This window comes from Mastacembelus armatus, chromosome 13, assembly GCF_900324485.2.
Source record: "Mastacembelus armatus chromosome 13, fMasArm1.2, whole genome shotgun sequence".
Taxonomy (NCBI): Eukaryota; Metazoa; Chordata; class Actinopteri; order Synbranchiformes; family Mastacembelidae; genus Mastacembelus; species Mastacembelus armatus.
In genome coordinates, this window is record NC_046645.1 from 10229241 (window position 1) to 10256107 (window position 26867).

At 39.5% G+C, this 26867-nt stretch overlaps 1 protein-coding gene across 3 annotated transcripts in view; it reads right to left on the reverse strand.

Moving 5' to 3' along the window:
- Nucleotides 1–23691, reverse strand: part of ptgir (prostaglandin I2 receptor) — a 29125-nt gene extending 5434 nt beyond the window's left edge. Inside the window, exons 1-3 of one of the 3 annotated variants that reach the window (XM_026317850.1) lie at nt 23612–23691; nt 20843–20919; nt 15190–16231 (exon numbers count right to left, since the gene is read on the reverse strand). In XM_026317850.1, the coding sequence (XP_026173635.1) occupies nt 15190–16035 (846 nt within the window). In that variant the 5' untranslated portion in view covers nt 16036–16231; nt 20843–20919; nt 23612–23691. Of the gene's footprint in view, nt 1–15189; nt 16232–16441; nt 17706–20842; nt 20920–21125; nt 21390–23611 lie in introns of those variants that run through there. The other 2 variants (XM_026317859.1, XM_026317868.1) reach the window with 2 other exon arrangements.
- Nucleotides 23692–26867: the final 3176 nt, after the last annotated feature.

A 26867-nucleotide genomic window follows, 5' to 3' on the forward strand; every position in this document is an offset into this window, starting at 1 on the left:
ACGTGCACTGTACCAGGATCCAGGATCCACACTGTCCTTTGACCCAGATTTAGTCCTTGAAAGAACTAAGGGAAGGCTGGTGGTGAGTCATACAGACCAGGCATAAAGTAAAGGTTAGCAGAGTATTTCTACACCTCCGGGAAATTACACTCCACCACAATCTGCAGTTAAGAAGTTAGTGAGATGGTGGTTTCTGTTTCATCTTTTTCAGAGATTTACAGAGAAATATAGAAAGGAAATATTTGTAGGTGTGTGCTGGAAAGGTTGCAGTGCATTGGTGCATGTTTGACTGCGTTTGTCTTTAGACAAGTTTTCCCGTGGGAATTACACTGTCTCGAAATCCATTAGTGACTTTCCTCTTTAAATGTCTGGGGATGCAGTGTGTTACCTGGATCCATTAGACCTTTTAGCAGACACTCAATTCTGTCCACTATCCAGCAAGAAAAGTGATCACAGTGCAAGACAGGAGAAAAAAAAAAACATTTTACATGCACACAAACTGCCTTCTGTTATAAATCACAAGTGCCATGAATCTTCATCAGCCTGAGAAATAAAAATAACTGCCTATATTAAATGTAGGGCATAGCCTTTTTTCTTATCAACCTTTTTCTCATGAGTAAATAAAAAGATGCAGGGCAAATTTAAAATGCCACATTAAGCTCTGCTGATTAAACCGTTATCATGTAAGGAGTTGCCTTCTACTTGACAACTGAAAAAGAAACTGCTGACAAAAGAAAAACCATACACACTAGCAACACCAAAGAGGAAATGGAAACAACTGTTACAGGGTGAAAACCCCGTTTTCAAATATGGCAAAGCGAAAGAGAGAGTTGACTGATATTGTATTTGTCAATATACTGTATAACGAGATTATTTTGTTGCCAAAGCTTGTTGGTGTTAGAACACACAGCAGCTGGACAGCCATTGACCACAGTTCCTCTTCAAGAGAGATAAAGCTGCAGAAAGCCCTTTGCCTATAGTGTGCTTATTCGATGCTGATGTCAGGTGGTGAATTCTTGATGACACCATGTCTGCACTTTAAGATCAGGGGCAGATTATCTCTTGACAGACATTAAGTACAAGAAGACTGTCACGTCCATTATCATATTGTTAAAAAGAAAAAGAAAAAAAAAAAGATGCCGTGCTGATTTCAAACTGACAGCTTGAATTGACATGTGTTGTTTACTTAAAATATATATTTGTGTTTGTTTTTACATTTACTATTGGAGCCATTTCTGACCAGTTTAAATTAGGTTGTAATACATATCCTGTCACAGACTGGGCCATCTGGACCTCAGCCACATTCAGCTTTTCTAATTCCCAGACTTGTGCACGCTTAATCATTTCATTTCAACAGCTGAGCCACATTGTATCTTCTATTTTGACTGGCAATGAACAAAGTCCACATGAAATAATTCTCTTACTTTGAATTCTGGGTCCTATTTTTAATGGGTTATCCATCATCCCTATCAGTTACAACAGCAAAGTACTGAGTTCTGGGGGTGCGATAACGTCTGTGATAACATTGTTGGTTGGTCAAGTGAGTGGGGGCTGTAAATAAAGTCCTAATTTAGCTTTCTATTCCTCTAAATCTAAAACCTGGGACTCACACTGTGGTTGATATGGCACTGCACTGTCCAGCAGCTCGCTGCCTTTGCAATGTCAAAAATCTGTTGCTTTTAAACTGTAAGATGTACGTCGACCAAAGCTACTTAGCTGTGTCATTTTATCACACTTGCCTAATACTTCAAATGATAAACTAGACTGCATTTAAAGACATTATGTTATTGACATTATTATTGTTGGCACAATACCATTGTGCTGTGAATTTCCTGCTGGGTTCTATTTTTTATATTCCAGGTCATTTTTGTTGCAAACAAATGTAACTGAATACTCCTACAGTACAATAGACAAAAGATTTGCAGGTCTTGACACGCACAACCGACCGACACTTTTATGACTTTCCCAGACTGACTCTGACAACCAGCCAAATAAATCATACGCGGTCTGCAGAACGTTTTGTTTTGTTTTGGCTTTTTTAAAAAAAAAACATGAATTGACATGCTTTATCAAACATGAGGATTAATATGAAAGCAAAACCACAATTTGTTTTTGGTTAAACACAAGACAAGACAAGCTGCACCCTCATCCACCTGGCTCGCATATGAGCTGCAAAAATGCCAACTTTTTGGTAATATCTCCTGCTTCATAATTGTACTTGGATTAAGCATACAAGTAACTTTCACTGTGCTAATTTGTATATGTAGTGTTCAACAAACTTGTTTCCTTTTTGGCTGCTGAGATGACCACAAAGAATTTCCAGTGTGGCAAGTAAACATGCAGCTAAGCTTACATGTTTATTTTGATTTTCAATCATTCTGAGAAAGTTGCTCAGTTTGGTTTTTTTTTCTATGTGGTTGGATTTGTCTGAAGATTTCTAAATGATTGATAATTGGCATTATAGATATGTTTGTGTGTGTGTTGATATAACTTGTATTCTATCTATTATATATGCAATTGTGCACCAAATAGCAGAAGAATGAGAAAAAAGGCCACAAGGTTAAAGTTCACCCTGATGGAAAGTATTTTTTCTCCATTTCCTGGCTCTTTGAAACTAGCAGCGTTGCCCTTTTGGGATACATTTTGTTTTTTTGGCGGGCATTCGAGTATTGATTGTCATGTGTTTACGGTAGATCATTTCACACATCTTTGTACTCATTCTGCTTTATTTCATATCAAGTAGCCAATTCCATAACATCGCTGGACCGATCTAAAAATGTAAATTCACTTATAATGACTGATCTGGGGACCAACCGTTTGTCAGCGTCATTATACAAAAGCAAACATCAAGCTATTGTTCCATATGTGACACAACAATGTTACTGATATTATTTTTAGGACACAGAGGGAATATATCTGACTGTGGGGTAACTTATTCCCACCGCATATTTCCAGGCTCTATGCACTAGTAAACATCAGCTAGGGTTCACTGGTCCCAAATATTCAAAACCACAGGATCTACACTGGCTGGCTGGTTGCAATTATCATGTTGAATTTGTTTAGTCCCTGTTGTCTGCTTAGTCTGGCTCAGGCACTCTTTGAAAGGCAGAACTTGTTTCATTCGCAGCAGAGCAACATTTTGGAAAAGTCAAAAAAAAAAACTAGTGAACGCTAGTGAACAAATATGTTTTTTAAGTCAAATGTTGTGATTCATACTGTTATTATTCATACTCCATACAGTTATTATTTTTCTACTTTTTCTCTTATTATTCTGATTGAGATGAACAAAATATCTTCATCTTAACGGTTCAAATCTTTCTTGGTTGCAAAGACTGTGCATATCAGGCCTTCTTTCACCTCGATGTCTGCGGTTTCCTTTTTACATGTCCTCCAGCACAACAACACATTCTGCTTCACTTATGGTTTGTTTGATGTGAAGGTGTTATATTTCATCAGTCCATACCAGCCAGGTTTTATAAGGTCATATATCTACTAAGATGACTGACGAGGAGGACTGTGAACACAAGAATCCCATTGTTCTCTCTCCACCTATATTTCCCGTAAGCTGTATTTGTTCCATTAACACAAACGATGGGTTTGGATAGCTGGCTCAATTTTGAATCCAGTTCCTTGCTGGCAAAAATATCCAGGTTTGTTGACAAGTTATCAAGTCATCACACTCTTTATCTCTCATCATTTTGTATTAGGCAGCAGGCTTCTCATTGTTATCTGACACTGTCACTGGGAAATGAGAGACATGAGCAGTAGCAGATCGGAGCAGTGCCTAATTGACATTAACTCCATAATGGCTAAAATGGTAACAGTTTGTCTGGTCTCTATGTAATGTGCTGTCTGCAGCTTGTGTCTGTATTCAGCCAAAGACTGATCGTGAGTGTTTGTAAAATGTTGAATGGTAAATGTAATGAGGATTGATTACTGGATTCTAAAGGATCAAGGTATGATAAGAGGCTTTTGATGTTGGATTTAAATTTCTTATTAAACTATCACCCATTTACAAATTGCAGAATTCTGCAAAATAAAACTACATACTGTATCTGTTTAATCTAATATTAATTTATTCTCAAGGTGCATCACTTTATCCAAAAGTTGCCATGTGTATTTTACTGGGGTATACTTCTATAGCTGCCTTTTAAATAAGCATGAATGAAGCTCAAAATGCATCCCAAATATCAATGTACTGATCCCCAGCATATCAAGTGACCTCACAAGGGGTCCCAGCCCTAATGTTGGGAAACTCTACACTTGGGCGTGGAGCACAGTTCACGCAATGTAGCGTGAACAAAGAAGGCGCTGATGGATAGACAAATACGTGTGGATACACATGGCATAAGACCAATAAGATAAATATGAAGAGCACTAAATAATGTGTTTGTACATACGATAAAGGGCGTCAAGAGAAAGATATGCTGATATTTTCTATGTTGTGCAACTACTGTGAATATTAAAACCAGGCTACAGGAGGGCTTTGGCCACAAAGAGTGAAAATATTTTATGAAACCTCTGTTGTTCAAAACTCAATACCAGTGCAGATGAGCAGGATACACATTTTGCCATTTCCTAACCCAGTACTAGAGGGAAAAGGAAGAAGAGCCAAAACCACATGATATAAAAAGAAGAAAAAGAAGAGTAGCTCATCTGGGATGAGTTCTTATATAAATGTACACATAAAATAATTATGAAAAATAAGAGAAACACAACAATAAAAGACATAATAAAGTTGCAAAAACAATTAAGATCCTCATTTAGTTTCACTGGGGAGTCACACAAAAATCCACTAAGCTATTGACAGCAATCATCAACCACACAGCACCCCTGCAATACTGCAGTGAGTCTGGTGATCACTGCAATGTTAAAAACCAGACAAGACACAGTGATAGCAATGTGAAATCTTATCTATTAACTTTACACAGTTGAAGGTACTGTACTGCACATCTGTTCAAGCAGATCTGCCACTTGTCATGTTAAGACAACTGCAAATATGAAAATAGAGTGAGTGTGTAGAGCAGTACAAAGTAAAGTAGGGTTAAAATAATCTTAAATGATTTAAGTGGGTCTATCATTAAAAAATATATATATATTTTAAAATAGATGCATTAATAGCTGCTCCTAAACAACAGCTGCTGACAGCCACTGTTCACTAAGACCATGAGTAACTAAACAAATGAAACTGGAGCCAGATATTGATTAAAAAGCCAGATGTATTCTGGGTAAATGGTGCTTCATATCCTGAAAAAGCAAGCTAGGTATGTTTTTATTATTCACTAAATGTATCTGTAATATCTTACATTCAGATGTCATTTGATGTGAGATATGAGACTATCAGAAAAGTCGATTCTATAAGGAAAATGTGTTACGTTAACGCTAATTCTCTTTCACTCCATCCTGAAATGGATCTTTGAGATAAAATCCATTGAAAAACACGTCATTAAATATAGAACAAACTGACACCTAAGGATGTCTCTAATTTTGAAAAACACGTAGAAAGAAAGATAATATATTATATATATATATGTATTATATAAATTATATATAATATAATAGATACTGTAATATATTATACTATCTGGAATGTTCTAATGATTTGTGCAGGTGTACTTACGTCCCTATGCTTTAATCTTCATAAAACTATCTAGCACACCCTAAGTTTTAACAAGACACAAAAAAATAATTTACTGTATTTGTGTGCCAATGTGCAGCATTAATATGCATCACAGGTAATTCAGTAATATCAAACAATTAAACCTCTTTTTTTAAACTTTCAATCCTATTCCGAAGATGACGCCTGAAAACCTTCAAACTGGGAAATGCCTGCAAAAGCTGAATAACAATAAAATCTGCTGATGACGGCACATGTTGCAAACTCACTGGGCGTTTCTTCACAGATATTTTCAAGAATTACGTGAGTCTGTTTCAAGGGCTGGCACATTGTGTTAACAATTTTTTATCATGTGTTTATTAAAGACTACATGCTAAGTATTTTGATACACACAACTGATCTGCAATGGGCACTACATAAAGGAACAACAGAATCCAACTATCATAAATAACACTGATGTTTTCAATATATAGATTCAAAAAGACTCAGTCGTAAGCTATTTGACTGGAAGAGTACAGACTATTCAGATGACACAATAAGAATGGATCGATGCGAAAGCATACTGATACAATGAGTTAACAACGCTGTAACATTAGTCATCAGTTAATAAAATGAACAACAGCCTTCAGTATGGAATCACAAACGGTAGCTCATCATACATGAAACAAAATCTTCTGCTGCCAAAAATATCTCTTGTTCAAAAGTTGATGTGGTGGTTCCACCTGTTGTATTACTGTAAGAAGCACTTACTTTAAGTAATGTTCAGCCTCTGTCATCTTTCACAGCCACGCAAACGTGATGTCAGTAACGTTGACGTTTAGTAATCCATTTTAGTATTATTTATTATTATTATTTATGTTTTGTTATTAGTAATAATGCAAGTACATATTTTTTGATTGTCTATGCTGTCAATTAAGAGTTCAAATAAAGAAAATCACAATCAGCAGGTCACACTTCTTTTCCTTTCGGCTGCTCCCTTCAGGGGTCGCCACAGCGAATCATCTGCCTCCATTTAACCCTATCCTCTGTATCCTCCTCACCCACACCAACTGTCCTCATGTCCTCCTTCACTACATCCAAGAACCTCCTCTTTGTTCTTCCTCTAGGCCTCCTTCCTGGCAGCTCTAACCTCAGCATCCTTTTACCGATGTATTCACTGTCCCTCCTCTGAACATGTCCAAACCATCTCAATCTGGCTTCCCTGGCTTTTTCTCCAAAACATCTAACATGAGCTGTCCCTCTGATGTCCTCATTCCTGATCCTATCCATCCTCGTCACTCCCAGAGAGAACCTCAACATCTTCAGCTCTGCTACCTCCAGCTCTGCCTCCTGTCTTTTTCTCAGAGCCACTGTCTCTAAACCAGACAACATTGCTGGTCTCACCACTGTCTTGTCCACCTTTCCTTTCATTCTTGCTGACACTCTTTTGTCACAGATCACACCTGACACTTTCCTCCACCCGTTCCAACCTGCTTGCACACATCTCTTCACTTCTTTTCCACACTCTCCGTTGCTCTGGACTGTTGACCCTAGGTACTTAAAATCCTCCATCTTCTTCACCTCTACTCCCTGTAACCTCACCGTTCTACTTGAGTCCCTCTCATTTACACACATGTACTCTCTTTTACTGTGGCTAACCTTCATTCCTCTCGTTTCCAGAGCAAACCTCCACCTCTCTAGATTTTCCTCCACCTGCTCCCTGCTCTCACTACAGATGACAATGTCATCTGCAAACATCATGGTCCATGAAGATTCCTGTCTAACCTCATCTGTCAGCCTGTCCATCACCACAGCAAACAAGAAGGGGCTCAAAGCCGATCCTTGGTGCAGTCCCACCTCCACCTTGAACTCCTCTGTCACCCCTACAGCACATCTCACCACTGTCTTACAGCTCTCATACATGTCCTGCACCACTCGAACATACGCTTTATCCTAATCTACAAAGACACAATGCAGCTCCTTCTGGCCTTCTCTGTACTTCTCCATCAGCATTCTCAAAGCAAATATTGCATCTGTGGTTCTCTTTCTTGGCATGAAACCATACTGCTGCTCACAAATGCTCACTTCTGACCTCAGCCTAGCCTCCACTACTCTTTACCATAACTTCATTGTGTGACTCATCAGCTTTATTCCTCTGTAGTTTCCACAACTCTGCACATCTCTCTTGTTCTTAAAGATGGGCACCAGTACACTTCTCCTCCATTCCTCAGGCATCCTCTCACTCTCCAAGGTCTTGTTAAGTAGCCCAAAAACTCTACTGCCACCTCTCCTAAGCACTTCCATACCTCCACAGGTATGTCATCAGGACCAACTGCCTTTCCACTCTTCATCCTCTTCAACGTCTTCCTCTCTTCATCCTTACTGATCTTTGCTACTTCCTGCTCCACAACAGTCACCTCTTCTACTCTGTGCTCTCTAACATTTTCCTCATTCATCAACTCTTCAAAGTATTCCTTCCATCTTTCCATCACACTTGTGGCACCTGTCAACACATTTCCATCCCTGTCCTTAATCACCCTAACCTGCTGCACCTCACCAACCTGTACAAATCCACCTCTCCCTCCTTAGAGTCCAACCTATCATACAAATCCTCATACACCCTTTGTTTGTCCTTTGCCACCTCTACCTTCACTTTACGCTGCATCTCCCTGTACTCCTGTCTGTTCTCTTCTGTCCTCTCAGTGTCCCACTTCTTCTTAGCTAAGCTTTTCCTCTTAACACACTCCTGAACTTCCTCATTCCACCACTAAGTCTCCTCATCTGCTTTCCTCTTTCCAGATGACACACTAAGTACCCTCCTAGCCATCTCCCTGATCACTTTAGCTGTAGGTGTCCAGTCATCTGGAAGAACCTCCTGACCTCCCAGAGCCTGTTTCAGCTCCTCCCTGAAAGCCACACAACACTCTTCCTCGTCACCTCCGTTTCCCTCACCAACATGTCCGTTGAAGTCTGCCCCAATCACCACTCTCTCACCACTAGGGATACCCTGAATCACCTCATCCATCTCCCTCCAGAATTTCTCCTTCTCTTCTATCTCACATCCTACCGGTGGGGCTAACCACTGACAACATTAAACATCATACCTTTAACTTCCAGCTTCAGAATCATCAACCTGACACTCTCTTTACCTCCAGAACAGAAAATCCTCCTTCAGGATAACTCCTACTTCATTCCTCTTTCCATCCACACCATGATAAAACAGCTTGAACCCTGCTCCTAATCTATAGGCCTTGCTACCTTTCCACCTGGTCTCCTGAACACACAAGATATCCACCTTTCTTCTCTCCTGCCATTCCTCTTCTCTCTTTGCCTACGAACACGCCTTCCTCCTCTCCTTCTTCGACCAACAGTAATCCAATTTCCACTGGCACCCTGTAAGTCAACAGCACCAGTGGCGGTCGTTGTTAACCCAGGCAGCAACCGATCCGGTAAGGAAGTCATATTTGTGATTCGCATGTTTGAGTTGGCTTAAATTTTAGGTCGGATGCCCTTCCTGACACAACCCTCTGCATTTACCCGGACTTGGGACCGGCACATGAAGACACTGGATTGTGCCCCCTTTGTGGTTGCATTTGCCCCCCTGTGATTGCATTACAATCAGCAGGTCACACAAAGATCAGAAATTATAAAAGACAAGAAAACTTCAATTGAGGCATCTCTAAAATGCCTTTGGTTTTGTTGACTAAAAGACTGAAACTAACAAATATTAAATAACTTAAATTTGATAATACCTTTTCATTATGAGGCTAATACAATCATAATCAGTGAGATGAGTGATGTGACTTTTAAAGCACAAATTATTAATCTAGAAATAGCGAGCAGAGCCAGATATTCCCTTCAGGGGTTGGTAGTGAGCAAAAACAGAGCTGAAAGAGGGTGAATATTGAAGTGATCGCCAGGTGGACACAAGCACAGCTCCAAATAAATGATAATGTTCCATATCTGCTGGATGTCTAAAAGAACAATTGTTTTTCTAACAAAAATCAACTTCAAAAGGGATGATATGTCAGTATTTACAGCTAAAGTGGCCAAAGAAAAATCTGTTGATACAGGTTTACATCCAAATCTGTAGTACTAGTATTAAAGTAAGTTTGGAGTGTCATCTATTTGAGTTCCAACAAAAATGCAAACTAAATTATACTTGGCCATTGGCTCACTAACAATGTTTTCATTTGGATAACTAAAACAGATCTAAAACAATCAGCTGTTTTCTGTATATGTTCCACTGCACATATTTGTCTTTTCCCTGTTCTCTTCCTTCTGTGCCTCAGCCATTGAAAAATCTCTTCAGCAGCTGCTCACCTTATTGTCCTCTGACTAAAGCCTAGGGCCATGTTCTACAGCATCTGCGCACTTCAGTGACACATTACAGGGTTCAAAATGCTGTACCAATCTTGTATTATGATTTGCTGCTCATGTTCTCCTGTGTGCCTCAAGATGAGTAAAATGTGTGGAAATAAAACAAGACAAATCTGCAGGTAATGAAGGGCAAGAAAATCAAGTCTGTAGTCTTGTTTCTCCTGTAATAAGAGTAAATGTGTGCATGTAAATGCAGGGGTAAGCATCCATCCACCAAGAAATCAAATCCTCATTGTTCAGTCCACAAAGCCATCTGCTGATTGCAAAGCATCATCTTTCCTTACAGAAACCCAGACAAAGCTCACAATGAGATTTATTTCCCAGCAGCACCTGGGGCAGCTCAATAACAATAACAGTTTGGGAGATAAAGCTGGCTCTTATTTTGACTCTATCTGAGAGCATGTGTGTTCCCATCTCTAACTGTATGGATTCATATGACGCCTGATATACATGCAGCCGTCATAGTATACTACCCCACCATAGATGTCAGCCATTGTCCCTGCCCCCTCCCTTGCCTTTTTTTTTAAAATACTCTGTAGAGTCTGGGTGAGAGACCACCTCTGCCATGCATATCTTTGACATGTCTGACACTTCATCCATGTTTCCAGGTACAAAACATGAATCCCTGTCTATAACCAGTGTTTGGTTTGTCCATTCTGGGCTACTGTAGAAATATGGTGGCACAACCTGGCTGCCTCCGAGAAAGGAGACCCGCTCCTTATGTAAATTTAAAAGACTCATAAGATTATGAAAATGCAATGGTTGTGTTTTTTTTCTAGTGATTATGCACTAATGGCAAAATATTTATGAATACTATATTCCATTTTTGCTAAAGAATAGCTCAAAATATCACACACTGAACCTTTAACAGCTATTCTGGAAATATTCCAATGTTGATTTAATTGCATGCTTAAGATTAAAGTCCTATTGGGATATAAAGTGTGACATTTGTCTTAATATTTTAAAGCAGGATCACAGGCTCCATTACCTGTTTCCTCAGTCCTTGATAGGTTTTTATATTCATGAAGAGGTGAATGACTGCGACAACCGAGATTTATGAGGTTCTGTGCCGAGGCATGATATGCCAGGATATTATATGTGTTATAGCTACTTGCTGTTTTATCTTTTTCTGGCAGTCATCCTTCTTGCCCAGTTTACTCAGCGCTATTTGCCATGATGTGGTACTTTCATCTTACTTCCTCCAAATCACAGAACATACTGTGCTCTTGTGAAGCGTTCAGGTTTTTTTTTTTTTTTTACAGTATAATCTGTCAGTGTCCAAATTCCATTATGCACTTAACAGAGTGGCAACCATGATCTGTTTTGAGACCTCCTGTTATTAAATCAAAAAACAGTACATTTTGTTTTCAAATATAATATAAATAGAAAGTATACATATTCAATCAATGTTAAAATCTGACTTTGACACTAAAAACCGCTTTCATTAATTTATAAAGGTACCCTGTGGAGTTTTGAGCACAAGCAGTACTATGAAGCTGTATCTTTGAGAGCAAGCCTTTGTTTTATTACTGTTTGTGCACGCAAACAAAGATTTCCATGGCAATGCAGCATATGGTCGTGCTGTGGGTTTGGGGCTATTTCTCTGACCCACAGCGGAAATTCATTATACACCTTTGTCAAGACATGCAGAATGTGTTTTCGTTAGAAAGTATTGTATGAGGAAATGAGGAAGGGAATGAATTCAGCACAGTGATCTGGTATTTAAGATGCACATGATGTGTATTCGGTCAAAAACTGAAAGTACTTCATGCACACAAGTGTGTGACACAATAACAACACTAATGGAAACCTTTTATCATTAAGTCGAACCTTCACTGATTCTATCCCACTGTGCTGTTCTGCATTAAAGTTGTCTAGCCTGGAACCCAAAACGTTCTCATCCACTCTGAACTCCTGATTAATTTGATAAGGGAGGACCTTAAAGCAAAAATCACTTGCAGTTTTGTGAACAGTTTGGGATACGTGAGCAGCACTTTATTGATTCAGGTATTGACCAGCAACATTTGGCTGCCAGGAAGCTTCGGTTGTCCCCACGGAAACAGCAGGGAGAGGGTAATATTAGTAAATGTGACGAGCAGGAGACAGCTGTGATTATTTAAAAACTTAAGACGACAACTGATTTCTCTTTCAAAGGGAAGGCATCAGTCAAGACACGTGAAAAACTGACTGTAAATACTCACATGAGTCCTATTAGGGCATCTACTGAGGATTATCTGAGAAAATAAATCAATTAGCAGAAGTGCAGTCAGTTAACTGTATTTTAATCGACTTGCTGTTTCCATGCTATCAATTGAAATTGTGTTATGTTCTTGATTTAATGTATGTTAATTTAATTTCTATTATACATTTGACAGGGAAACCTTACACAATGTAGCTCGACTCTGTGTATGATTTTACTGCGAGAGAGAGAGAGAGAGAGAGTTTTAAATCCTGTCCTGCAGACAGAGATGGATTTTTGTAGCTGTATTTTAAAGCGTTTAACAAGCAATAACCTTGCATTTCATGGGACACTAAAGTTCAAATGATGTGTCAACAGTCCAACCTAAAGCAAAGCATCAACCTCATGTTTCAAGCTCCAACAAACAAATCAAACCTTCTTTCACAGAACAGCTGCAGTGATACCACCCAGCACATCAATCTGTTTTGCCTAATGGCACCTTATCTTTTTCCGTTGTCTTGTGTAAATGCACAGTTGGTTTAAAATCACTGGGAGGTGAAATATAACATTCAAGGATTGGTGTGTGACAGGCCTGGAAAGCTGGTGTAATTTAGGACATTCACAGGCAATGGATCACACTTTAATATGAGGTCAGTCCACACACCCCCTCAGCACCTCAGAAAAAATAGTTTTTCTGAGAAATTCCCACACATCTGATCAACTTTTACCACTTCCCTGAAAGCACCACAGCGACATGTGAACCCTCACCTCCTGAAAGTGGAACAAACTTGCTGGACTGAAGAAACTGTCACACCCCAGAAATGCACAGAGCAAATTCTGCCTCATCTGTTTTTGTCCAGAAGCCTCTTAGCAAACACCAAATTTTGCAACTTGATCCGTAAATACAAACTGCATAAAAATTATTTATGGCTGTTAGGCAGTTAATAACTTTTCATCTCCTCTGCCAAACCTACATCAAAAAAAAGGAAGTATTGGTTTTCCAGCACCTGTTTTTTATTTCAGCCACATCTACCAGCCAGCAGTCTGTGCTGATGAGGGCAAACTGTAGTCAGAAACCATTCTTTGGAGCTTGAAAGCATTGTTCTCCAAAGTGTTTTCAGTTACATGAAAGTGCTTTGAGTAAACTGAAATTAACCGGAAACACTTGCTTGGGGTTATCGTTGGTACATCACTACATATGCAGAAATATCAACTGAATGCCACTTGTAAATGCAAAGGAGGGTGCATGCAAGTGTCAAAACTGCGTCACTACTGACAGCAGTATCAGATAAATATGCCCATCACATTATTGTTAATGTAGAACACCTTAGCCCTTATCTCCCACACCGGCTATGCTTCAGGTACTGTTCACTACTGTTTATCATGACAGTATCTCAAGCCTGCTGAGAGCCATGCTTCAGCACCACCGTCTGAGCTGCAGCCACAAGGATGTACATTCACATGCCCAAACAAGACAGACACAGACACACACACACACACACACACTTTCTGAGATGACACATAAATCATTAATTACTTCCATTCATTAAAGAGTCTTTAATTATTCAGAATGGCATGCTACAGGTTAGACCTGTAACTCTAGCCTGTTTGGAAGAGATGGTTTAATAATGAATCTAAAACTAAAATTAGGGTTGTCAGGTATTCAAATCTATTTAAAGAACAAAAACTTATTTTAGAGGAGCAGGTTTGCAGTTTTAAAATGAGACATGCTTTCTAACACTGGTAACGTGGGTGAACCTGCAAATGTTCTAAATTCATTCTGAAATGGAAACAGGAAGGATCTAGTGTTTTATGAACAAAACATATATGCATCTGGTTAAGTTGGAGGTTTTAACTACCTCAAATCTTACTCAGAGTTGACATGCATATATCGTCATCAGTGTTCATTTCCTGGGGCACTCTCAGAAACAACTCTGGGCAAATATCACTGCATGCACCCTAGTTTAGTCAAACCTTCAGGCCCAGTGTTACCACAAACCATCCAGATGCAGACAGTGAGTAGTTGATGAGGAGTGAGGGCATGAACAAACACTTTTTACAGCTTCCAGTAAACTACTTGATCATCACACCACCGCTGTTAAAAGGCTAACATAAATATAGAAAAAGAAGGCATGTCTTTACAATCTAACTCACATTAATCACATCCTTAAACTGATTTTTATTTCTTAAACTTAACTTTCCTCTGTACCTCTGGCTACTGTTTAGGGCCACGGGCAGGACTCTGGTTAACCATGGACTCCTGCCAGAAGAGCTTTGCCCTCTGGGTAAGGCTGGGCCGGACCAGTCCTCCAGGGTTGTCAGGTTTGGCACACTCCTCTCAAACAGGGACAGATATGGAGCTAAGTAGACAAATGCATAATACAAACACACACACGCATACACTGACAGCATGCCTTGTGTGGTGAAGGCTGCACTGTCAGGCACACCTTGTACTTGTGGAGTCGGCAGAGCAAAGCACAGCCGTTAGGGAGACTCCAACAGTGCACACAAGCACATACCACAGCAACAAAAACACTAACGGCCGAAATGCTGGCTGAGCTTTCTATGTACATACTGATAACAGAATGAAGAGAACGAGTTCATCTTTGTAATGTTGGAGATCGGGAAATCCTCTGATATTAAAACAAGTCCACTTACATGCAGGAAAGTCTACCCTCTATTGACAAGGACCGTCAATAGCAATCACTATCACATCACATCACTTTCAAATCAAATCCCCTCTTCTCTTCCAGATTCACTTAATAAAGACTTTCTTTAACTTATTTTAGTTTCACTGAGAAGGTTTGGTTAAGCTGGACAGATGACACATCAGGGTGTCAGCAGTTTGCTCCTTTTCCAGCCAAAAATGGATAAATTCATAATTTGCTAACATATGATTCAGTGCTAAAACATGAAAAAAGCTGAGAACAGTGTGCTGTGAAGGTGAGATGAATAACGAAAGGGAGTAAAAACTTAAAAAAAAAGGGGGGGGTCAGTTTCTGTCATATACAAATACATACAAGTGTGAACTTACAGTTAGTGGAAGAGAGCAGACCACAAAGATGACAGTGATGAGGGCCAGCAGCACCAGATGGTCCATTTCCTCTTCCCCCTGTCCGAACCAGGCCAAGCTCAACCTCCTCCTCCTGCCCGTCGACCCAACCGAGCCGCGGCGCAATATCTGGCTCCGGTGCATCTTGCACAGGCTGACAATCACCGAACCATTGCACACAAACACTGCAAAGATCAGCAGTGCCGTGAGGGAGGAGTAGGACAGAGAGAAGGCCAGCACCAGTTTGGCCTGGTCATCTCCTGTCGCATCCATATCAATGAAGCACCATGTCCCAGGGCAGTACTGTCTAAATTTGCCATAACCACCGTATGGCAGGAGGCAGAAAACCAAAGAAAAGAGGTAAATAAAGAAAAGAGTCAATTTGGCAAAGGTGCGGCGAATGTGTACAGAGTAAAAGTAAGGGTGGCTGATGGCTAGGCAGCGTTCCACAGCCATGGCACACAGGATGAGCGTGGCCGCCAGGCCGAAAAAACTCATTGCGAATCCGAAGAGGTTGCACAGGCTCTTGCCACCCATACTTATTAGGGACATGTTGCGGGCGTAGCAGATGAACACAGGGGGGCTGAGGAGGCAGGTACCCAGCAGGTCAGTGAGCGCCAGGCCGGTCACCAGGATGCAGAAGACAGACGACCTGGACCGATGCTCCTTCTGGTGCACTCCGAGGATGAACAGAGCCAGGAGGTTCCCCACCACACCAGCCAAAAACATGATGATGCTCGTCACTGGCTTTCCATCTCCGTGCACGATGAGAGTGTCATTGCAGGTGGTATTGGGACATGATTCATTTGAGACCATGCTTTTGTTCATGTTTAACTTACTAAAGAAGAAACCTGCCTGTTCAGTGTGGAATTAATAATTCCCTGGTAGCATAAGTCAGTCTGAACCTCTTGATTCCATCAAGAAGGCAGAGATGGATGGTAAGACCCATAATGCTGCACTGACTTAAAACATGGTTAGTAGCCCTGGGTCTGACTCTCTTCTTTGCGGACACTCTGAAATCCTCCTGTGAAAGGAAAAAAAAAAAAAAAAAGTCAGAAGGGCAGCTTAGTCCTCAGACTGATAACCTTTCCAAACATAAAGATCTCATTCCAGCAGGGTGCCATCATGTTTAGGTTTTCACGCCTCTATTGTCTGCTTCTTGTCACACTGAGTCGTTACATGGTGAAACTAAGCAATGCTTTTCTCATAGTGTTAGTCTGAGTGACTGACTCACCTTTCACTGACGGCGTGGGGGGGGAAGAAGCAGCACTTGAGCGACTTAAACTATTTCAAAGATCGCCACTTCTTCTGCTTGATCTTCTTCCTCTTTCTTCAGACACTTGGTTTGTCAAGTTTTAAAGGTTTCCTGCGCCAAAAGTCGGACTTGAAGAGTGCGGCTGACCTCGCAGTCACACGCGGCGAACAGGAGCGCAGAGAGCCGGAATGATTAAAGTGCGCTGCTCCTCTGCTGACTTTCTGTCTCTGCGCCTCCCAGTCTCGATCGGGGACAACGTATAGTCCCACCCCCCTGAACTGCTGCTCCGAAAAGACGCTCACAGATAATTTGCAGTAGAAAGGAGCGAGAAATGTTCAAATAATCCGAATTAATTATCTGTGGAGTATTTTGCCCCTTTTCTTTGTTGGTTTAAGAAGCAGATCTTTATCCACAATCAGTGCGGTTTTTTTTTCCAAGTGTGAAATTTATACATAACTTTAAAGTGTTTTTATTGCTGTAGTGATATTGAAATAAAAGATGAAACATAGACACTAATAAATTGAAAATTCTTAGTTCCATGACGCCTTGATATAGTGACACAGTCTTGTTTGCTCAGTATTGGCTTGTTCCCCATGTGAGCTCAGAAAAAAATGTAATCCAGTTGGTCTTTTGTGTAAGTATTTTGTTTGGCAGTGTCTCCTCTTGATTTATAAAAAAAGGTGTTTTGAATAACTTTAATCTCAGCTAGTTTACATTTCAGGCAGCCTTGGGTACAGCTCATCTGAGAAAGAGAGAGCCAGTGCACTTTGGCAGAAGCAATCCCCCCCCCCCACCCCCCTTTGTCTTTGCTTATTTTGTCATTTCATTTTCTGAAGCATAGTTTGTGCATCCTTTTGAGTGCAGAGAGAGGCAAAGCCTCTTCCATGTCTCTTCTGTGTGCACCCTGGAAGAGACTGCATGCTTTGATTTAGCCCTCAGGATCAAGAATACTGGATATACTGTCAAATATTTGAACAACTTGAAGAGAGTGTGACGAAAGTGGAACCAAAGAAAAGCTGTTCAGAAAGCACAGCTAATGCTTGTGCAACATGGCAGGTACACCAGCAGAGACACACTGGTGAAAGATATATATACGGATCCATCCATCCATCCATCTTCTGTACCCGCTTGTTCCTGAAAGCCAGGGTCACAGGGATCTGCTGGAGCCTATCCCAGCTCTCTCTCGGGTGAAAGACAGGGGTACACCCTGGACAGGTCACCAGTCCTTCACAGGGCCACATAGAGACACACAAAGGCAAACAACCTCACACACTCACACTCACTCCTACGGGCAATTTAGAGTCATATATATACGGATCATTATTGTAAACATACAGGTGCAGTATAAATGTAGCCCTTTACATGTAAAACTCTTATATTTGCAATCAGAGCTAAATAAGTGTACAGCAACATATAAACAAAAACATACTACAAAGTACACAAGATGAAGTATTCTTCATGCAGATGGACTCTTTTCAGATGCATGTAATCTGTATTTTGAATTATTATTTATACTAATGCATCATATTTTATAGATTGGACACTAAATGCTCAAGTAAACTTATTAATTTGTTGTTCTCCTTGTCCTTTGTCATACTACCTAAGGGTTTGTCCTGCAATGAGGGTGACATCATTTGTTTGTCCACCTAGTGTGATGTCTTCGATACCACTAACAGATACTGTTAAAGTTTGTTTTAATGGATCATATTCACTCTGAAAAGCTGTTGCAGTTACGTTCTACTGTTGCTTTGAAGGTTTCTATTTATATTCTCCATATTTGTTACATATACATACAGATAATTTCATTTAATGTTCCTGATTTGACCTCTCTGGACTATGTGTGTGTGTGTGTGTGCGTGTGTGTTTGTGTGTGTGTGCCTACGGACCGAGCCTGAGTTCTGCTGTTAGTTTTGTTTCACCAGTAGAAATGTGCCCCTTCACACAGTTAGTATTTTTCTCACTTTAATATTCTTCCTGGTGCCAGATGTGCTAACTTTCAGTGTATCATGAGCTGAGCGCTAATTAGATAAGATAAGTGACAATGCATGTGCATGTGTTCTAGGGTGTCATGTACCGATGGCACCACAGTAGTGTTAGCCTCACACTAAGGTTTTCTGGGTTCAAATCCTGTTCAAAACTTGGACCTTTCGTTGCGGAGTTTGCATGTGGTTCTCATGTCTGCATGGAATTTTTCCAATTATTTTGGTTTCCTCTCACAGTCCAAAGACGTGCAGTTTGGGGTTAGGCTAATTGGTGACTGTATGTGAATGTGAGTGTTTGCCTGTCTCTCTCTGTCAACCCTGTAATGGACTGGTGATCTGTCCAGGATGTACCCAGCCTCTCGTGCAGTGTCAGCTGGGATTGGCTGCAGCCCCCTGTGACGCTGAATGTACTAGTATAGGTGGTAGATGATGGATAGATGGATAAATCAAGGGTGCCATTTCTTTGATTTTTAAAAAAAATCAAGTTAACATGATACTGCCTGTTCATGCTAATTCTTTTAAAAATGGGCTACAAACATCAATCAAAGTCAAAACAGTAAAGCACCGTGCTCTTTGTAGAAAACATGCAAATACAAACATTATCCAGTTGATTAGCTATAAAATTATTTAGCATGAATGCATGAACAATAAAAAAGGTTTATATTACCTAATTTCTTATATTACAATTATAATTAAAACCACAGTAACTAACAACACAGTATAAATATCAAGTTTTCAGTAAATATGCTGAAGATATATTGTATGTTGGTTATACAGTACAATAACACATGCAGACATAGAGAACAAATCACTATTTACCCCAGACACAGGATGTAACATTGATACAGTTCCTGAGGAGCTGCTGCTGTCAAACTAGCTGTGACGCCAATTAGATCATCAGATCCAACAAAATAACAGTGAAACTGCTGCATAGTAGTTAAAATAACATTTTATCTCTGTAATTCTGCTCACTTGTTTCCTGTTGTTTCTGTAACTGGCGTCATAATGATAACATGATAGCGCCATGTTCAACCCCTTGCCATTCATTTCTGAATAGGTGACATGCATGGAATAATGGATCTCAAAGTGTTTTAGTATTTTAGTATTTTAGTGTGTTGTTGCACAGTAACACAGTTGGTAGTGGGTGGTAGTTCACTAGCACCGGTTACTGTGATATTGTTAAAGGAAAACATGCAGATATTTATTTTTAATTATCTTGTTAGTTTGACTTCGCCCCTCCAGGCCTATCTCCCTCCCTGACAAATAAAGCTACTTCACTTTTAACTACCATGGGCACCTTAAGATGTAGATGCCATGCAAGGTGTTTACAGTTGCACTGCCCATAAAACAAACCAGGCTGGCACCTTTAAATAAACAGCAGCCATAGATGCTCAAATGAAATGCAGCACATGCACACTTTCCCCAAAGCAGGAAACACTTAGTGAAGTTACACAATTTCTGATGCATAAGATATTTGTAATAGTTGCATCTTTAATAAAGCCATAGTCAGTAAATAAAGAAAGGATAAAAGGCTGGAAAGATGATAAATGAATGATGGATGATAGCTATAAAGATATGAAAGATGAGAGATGCTGATGGGATGGATGCATGGATGGCTGGATGAACAGACTGATGGACGAGTGGATAATGGGGGTGGATGAATGTTTAGACTGACAGATTGTTGCACAGATGGATTATAATAAAAATCAGATGGATGGATAAATTATTGGTAGTAATATATGAATGGATGAATACATGGATTACTAAAGGATGGATGGATTGATGGATTATGGATTAAGGATGGAAAGGCAAATGGCTGAATGGGTGGCCTATCTGCTGGATGGATAAATTGAAAGATAATAGTAGAGAGATGGATGACTGGGTGATTGATTAGTGGAGTGATGGATCATGAGCTGACGGATGATAGTAGATGGATGAATGGATGAATGTATGAATGATCAGTGGATTGATAGATAATGGCTTGATGGACAATAGCATGGATGGATGAATGGAGCAGGGATATGAATGAACTTTGTATTCTAACTGGTTTGCTCCTGATGGCAGAATAAAAAGCACAAAGAAGAAATATCTTTTACTTTGACAGCTTAACATTAAGCTCTAAAATATATTCTATTAATATATTAACCACTTACACGTTTTAACATGGGATTCTTTTACTGGAATGAAACATAAAGACATTTTACATGATACTGAACACACTTCTATCTGTCGGGACGTTGTGCTTGAAGACACATGGAAAGTCCAGATGAGTGTTTTACTGACCTGCGTTTTTCTTTTCTGAAGTCATTATCATGGCTACAGTACAGTAACTAACCATGGTACAGCGACTTTCAAGCACATTTGAGTGTTGATAGAAGATCAATAGAAGTTGTCTCACCGTAAAATGGACGTCTGTGGTCTGGTAAGCATCATTTCCTTCTCCAACTGAATCCAAGAGTGGGCTTCTATCCACCACTATAAATGGAATGAAACATTGCATGTCAACCTTTGGCTTTTTCCTGCAAAAGCATCAGTATTTGTTGGCAGGTGTGGACATGGACACTGAATATCACTTGATTTTTGTGACAAACCACCAACTTACGTAAATGGGAAATTTTCAGGACCAGAGCCAGTATCAGTAAAAATTGTATCATATGCATTTATTGTAACTCATAACTCACTAGATAGGTATGGGATTTTAACCTCACGCTGTCTTGACCGAAGTTTCGAAACATTTGGAGCCCAGAGAATTTTGGTCTTGGTTGTTTTCTGCCTGACCCTTTTGTTCCTAATTGAAAGCAGAACGTTACCGGTGACAGAGAGCTGAATATGAAGTACAGAAACGTAACTGTGGGTAGATGAGAAAAAAAAATACTCCCACTGTTTTCTGACTTGGATCTGGTGAAGAAAAGGTCATATTTGATGTATGTATGTTGTGCATAATGTTGTATATATGTGCGTTATCATATTTTAAAAAGCGGCCAACACTGTACACACTGTTTTAGGTCCAGCTCAACATAGAAAAACATGCTGAGGGAAAGGAAAGCAGCATGTGTGTTGTTGGAGGGAGAAAAAGGAGAACAAAAAAAAAAAAAGGCTTCCATGTCTTTGCATATTTTTCTCCTTTTATTCAGTGTGATTGCTTTATTTGTCCAACATTTCCTCAGTAATTAGTCCGATCTGTTTTCACTGATTGATAAGTATCAAGCTTCTAAGTCATGGAAATAACTACATTCTGTAATTATCCAGCAGATATTTTAGCTGTGTATGTCATGAAGTTGTGGAAGGCATGAGGCTATTCATTCGAGGATTTCATTTCCTCCTTTTCATTAGTTTTTACTCTTAAGAGACCAGTGAAGACCACATGGGTAATGGTAAACAGTGTTCAATGAGCCAACGCTGACTGGTGCTGCTGATGGGGGAGCGCGCGCACAAACACGCACACACATACAATCTATATGGCAATCTATATGTCAATACACACACAAACACACACACACACACACTCAGATTGCAAAATAACTGTGGGCTCATTTCATCACACAATTATAGCTGTGACCTTATATATCCCCCCTCCCGAAAATAAGCAAATTAAGAAATCAATGTTCACTTAATTGTGCCTACAGCTTGATGACTCTGATTAAGCAGCAGCTGGTTTACCTCTTCAACACACCTGCTTTCACTAAAGATTGAAGTTCAGAGCTTGTTAGATTCAAGATATAAAGGTCTCTCTTACACAACAAAAACAAGTATATGTGTACAATGAACTCACTGCTTTCCCATTGTCTATGATTGCCATCTATAGAAAATACGTGGAAAGATTAAAAGTAACCAAATAGGAGAAGACAAATGGAACAGAGGAAAGAAAACATGAACTCTGTTGTGCAGCAGCAGTGAAAAATAAAGCAACATATACAAACAGGTTTGTACACGTAGGTTTGTATAATTTTAAAACAGGCAAAACAGCAGAAAATCTTAAAACTACTGCTCCACTGAGACTTTTGTTCGATATGAATAATGAAATATTCATGTTAAACATTTAAGACATTAAATCCACATAGAATTTTATTTAGCAAAATGCACATGAATAACCAAGACTAATTTATACAGAAATAATTTCAAAGTAAGATAGTCTTTCTTCATCTCAACAATTACTCACTTTTTTTATACAATATACCACCTAATTTCAATATATGGAGTACTGACAATTATCTGACACTTTTGTCAAACAAACTGACACCTGCAATGGAAAAATAATAAGCCAGGCTTGCATTGGCTTAACTTGTTCAATGGAATGTGAAGATGTTTTCTTTGCCAATAAAAATTGTTTTTTCAGCAGCTTCTCTGTCTAAACAGAGCTATGGATGTTGTCTTGGGCTACAGATCCTACATACCAAGTGACAGTTACCAAAATACTCAATGGAAAGTGCCAAGAAAAGGGAACCTTTCTAGGGACACACCCTGTCTAGATTGCCTGTCATGTGGCCCGAAAGAGGGGGTTATCAGGCCATGCCATCATAAATCTTCACGACAAGACCACTTTCCAATCACATACCTGGGAACATATTATATCCTATGTTGCTTTCTGTCCATAAAATATACAATCCACTGTTTTTCTGACCTGGTCAAGACAAGTTTTGGACCAAGTGCAACATTTATTTTTGGGATTTTACAACAAAAAAGGCAATTTTAAAATCACACACAAAACAGTGCTACACAAAAGTACTCTAACACAATTATCACTTCTGTTTATTGTAAATAATCCTCTATTTTCCAACACCAGATGACCTGTGTTTTTGCAACACAGCCCTTTTCATATAAAGGCTTGTATGAAAGCAGGCAAGTGTTCCTAACACAACACCTTCTGGAAGTGTCCACTGTTTCCCTGCATCCCCATTTGAAAAATTCATCATATCAAAACTGCACAGACACACAAAAGACACCTAATCGTTAGAAAGGGATGATGGTTATGATTGCCGACTTTAAGTGGGCCCATTTGGACTACTTAGAGTATAAAGACTTTCAGCTTTAGAAGTGGTCAGACCACACACGGTGTGATCTGAAGTACTGTGAAGCATATTGAAGCCATAGCAATCTATGAATTGTAAGATTCAATTGTAAAAAGATAAATAACATCAGAGATTATAAACAGAAAAATTCAAAGTACCTCTGCTGAGCTCTTATACAGATGTAGAAGGGAATCTGATAATGACCCACAAAGTGAAAAAGACAGTGCTCGCCCTAAAGTGAAAATATCATGAGGCCCCGCCTTGTTCTTAAAGACAGGATGAAAGCAGACTATTTTTATATAGTTCCTCTTTCTAGTAGTGTTGAAAACAAGCTGTTTGCACTTCTCCTCCTAGTCTCTTTCGATTTATTTTCCCAGTAACTGACATTTAGGTGCTTGGCAGGGGCACTGTTCAGGTTTCTGCTTCCATTTTGGTTTCAATAGTCAGCCTCAACACACACGTAGCTTGATACAGTCAAGGAAAAAACATAACACTATTGTGGTCTGTAAATAGAAAAGGTCCAGGGGGAATCTCCCATCTGAAACCACTTCACTGATATACTGTATGCTGAGTAGTAAAGTCCTAAGAACCAACCATTTATTGATCCAAGCTCATGGCTTTCCAGAGCCACATCATCATAAATACCACTATTATTTTCTAAGCAGTGGTTGTCATTATATAATGTTTTTTATTTTATTATTTCAGTGGGATGCAAAAATTATAATAATTATTAGTAGTAAATTATTATTATTGTTGTTGTTGTTGTTTCAAAACTCGATGGACTGGTGACCTGTCCAGGTTAGGTAACCCTAAATAGGAACAAGTGGGGATAATGGATGGATGGATGGATTGCAGGACTACTGACAACAAATTAGAAAATTCTTCACAAAAAATAACGAAGGAATAAAAAACAAGACATGGAAAAGATCCAGATAAAATAAAAGTAAATACGTTATTAGATATGACTGTGACGATTCTCAGACTGATGAATGGTGAAACATTTCGACCGAAAAACTAGAAGTCCAGTTGCCATTACTCAACCTCTAGCTGTTATTAGGTATGGAGACCGATGGGGAAGTAGACACAGATGTTGATTTTCTAAACTCTATGGGAAGTGCATGCCATACAGATGTCATAGTTCCTTGCTTATTTTCTTCTCAGTCCTGCTGCTCCCTCTTGCTGTGCAGTGTAACCTCAGCCTTTCCTGCCATTCCTGGTCACCTGGTCCACCCACCTGCTCAGCTGTTGCACATTCTCCTCATCATTCTCATCCACAGTACTTTTAACAGCCAAGATCCACTAATTTCCTGCCAGAATGCTTGGCTTTAATACAAAAATGTGTTTCATTAAAGAAAGTCAAATTTGGAAGATTTTCTCGTAATTTGTTATTTTTTACTCTCATCTTTCATCAGGGAGGTTGTCCTGGTGGTCGAGGGTTAAGGCAATTCAATTCAACTGTTCATTAATGATGAAAATACAAAAAAATGATCTTTATTTACTAAATTTGAGTAAATAAAGTGTATCTCTGTGTTGCACATATATATCAAACACAGCATAATCAGTAAAAAGCTGCAAACCTGAGTAACAAATTGTCACACAGAGGATATTTATTAACCAGTTAGTGCACTCCTCCTTGGTTAACAGAGCATTAATCAGCATATTCCTTATGTCACAGTAGAAGCTCTTAGAATATTTCAATAAATCACTCTCTGCTTCAATAGCTGAATACCTGTGAACCTGTGACAAGAGGTGGCAGGTCCACATACACTTCCTATGATTTATGATGTTACAAGACAAAAAGGGTGGGTCATCGTTGCAGAGGGCATTGTTTTAACAGCAATGCTTTGTTGATTTAGTATGAGGCATGTTACCTAACATCAAGCTGGAGATATGAGCAAAACCAGCACTGAGCTACTGAAAGAAGAATTATCCTCACTACTAACTAACACTATACTCTCTATCATTTGCAGCACAAGCTGGTGGTTAACAGCTTCGACCACTTCACTGACACTGCACAGCCTATTGCCCTTTGTCACAGAAAAATGGTGCAGAACAGCTTTTCCAAATGCAGAGCCAGAAAGTCAGAAAGCCAGAAAGCAGAGCAATGGTAGACAAGAAAGAAAACACACAAACACAGTGTGCAGGGAAAGGCAAATTGTGTTTATTGTGCTGGTTTGGTCACATGCAAAGTGAGTGAGGGTGGCAAGAATAATGTGAGAGTGAATAGTTTCAGGGTAAGGAGATATCAGACGAAGACATGTAGTGAGATTCTGTTGTATATAGTACATGTTTCAGGAAGGGGAAGGACTGTGAGTATACAACGAATGAACTGTACAAACATATGATTCCTAAAAGTGACATTATTCAGGAGGCAGCATTGCAGGATGCAGTTTACATAACACTCCACATCCCCCTCCTCGACAGGGTATAATGAGAATGAAAAGGAATACTCTGTGGATTTCAAGCAAAGGAGTGATTAGGTTACACTGCAGTGTACACAATTATGGAATAGTGGGTGTGGTGTAACCAAGTAAACACATGAATGACTTACCATGCAATTGATTCACACACACACACACACACACACACACACACACACACACACACACACACACACACTCACACTCTCTCTCTCTCTCCCTCTCCCTCTCACAAACACAAACACACACCTATAGCGTCTTCTTTCTGCATTTTGAGAACATGTTGGTTTAAAGCAAGCTGCATTAAATCACTGTTAGAGAGAAAGTCACTAAATTATTTGTTCATTCGGCTGCTTTCATCTTATCTTCTTTCTGTTTCTATCTCCTGAACTGTACTTAATGTGCTGCACTTGTCCCACATGAGACACTGCAGGCTGAGTTACAATTTCATGCAACTATGCCACCTAGTGTTCAAGCTAGGGTAAACTGCTCAGTTAATGTTTTATGGAAGCTTTATGGGCCACTGTCTGTACAGCACCTGTCTTCAACCTGACTTTTATCCCTGTGATACATAAAAGGTGTTTGATTAGAGACACTGGTGGAATATAACTATACATTTAATCATATACTGTAAGTGCCATTATGATGTAGCTGACTAGAGCAACCAAATATCATTCTGCCACTGGTTTACCTGCAAGAAAGTACTGTATATTTATAATTTTGACAGTTACTTGACAGATACATTTTCAGATTATAATGGTTACATGCAAAACAAATGATCAAATGTCACTGTTTTAGGGCACATACATATAAGCAACAAGCTGTATAGCAAAGTAGCAGATAATTCAAATATGGCCAAATAGGTACATTACAGCAAAACTGTGCACTATTGTAAAGTAGGCTGCAGTGGCTGAGTAAATGTACTTAACTATTTCCTACCACTGCAGATAGTTGACTTTTACTGAAATAAGTCAACAGGTGGTAAAGGCAGCAA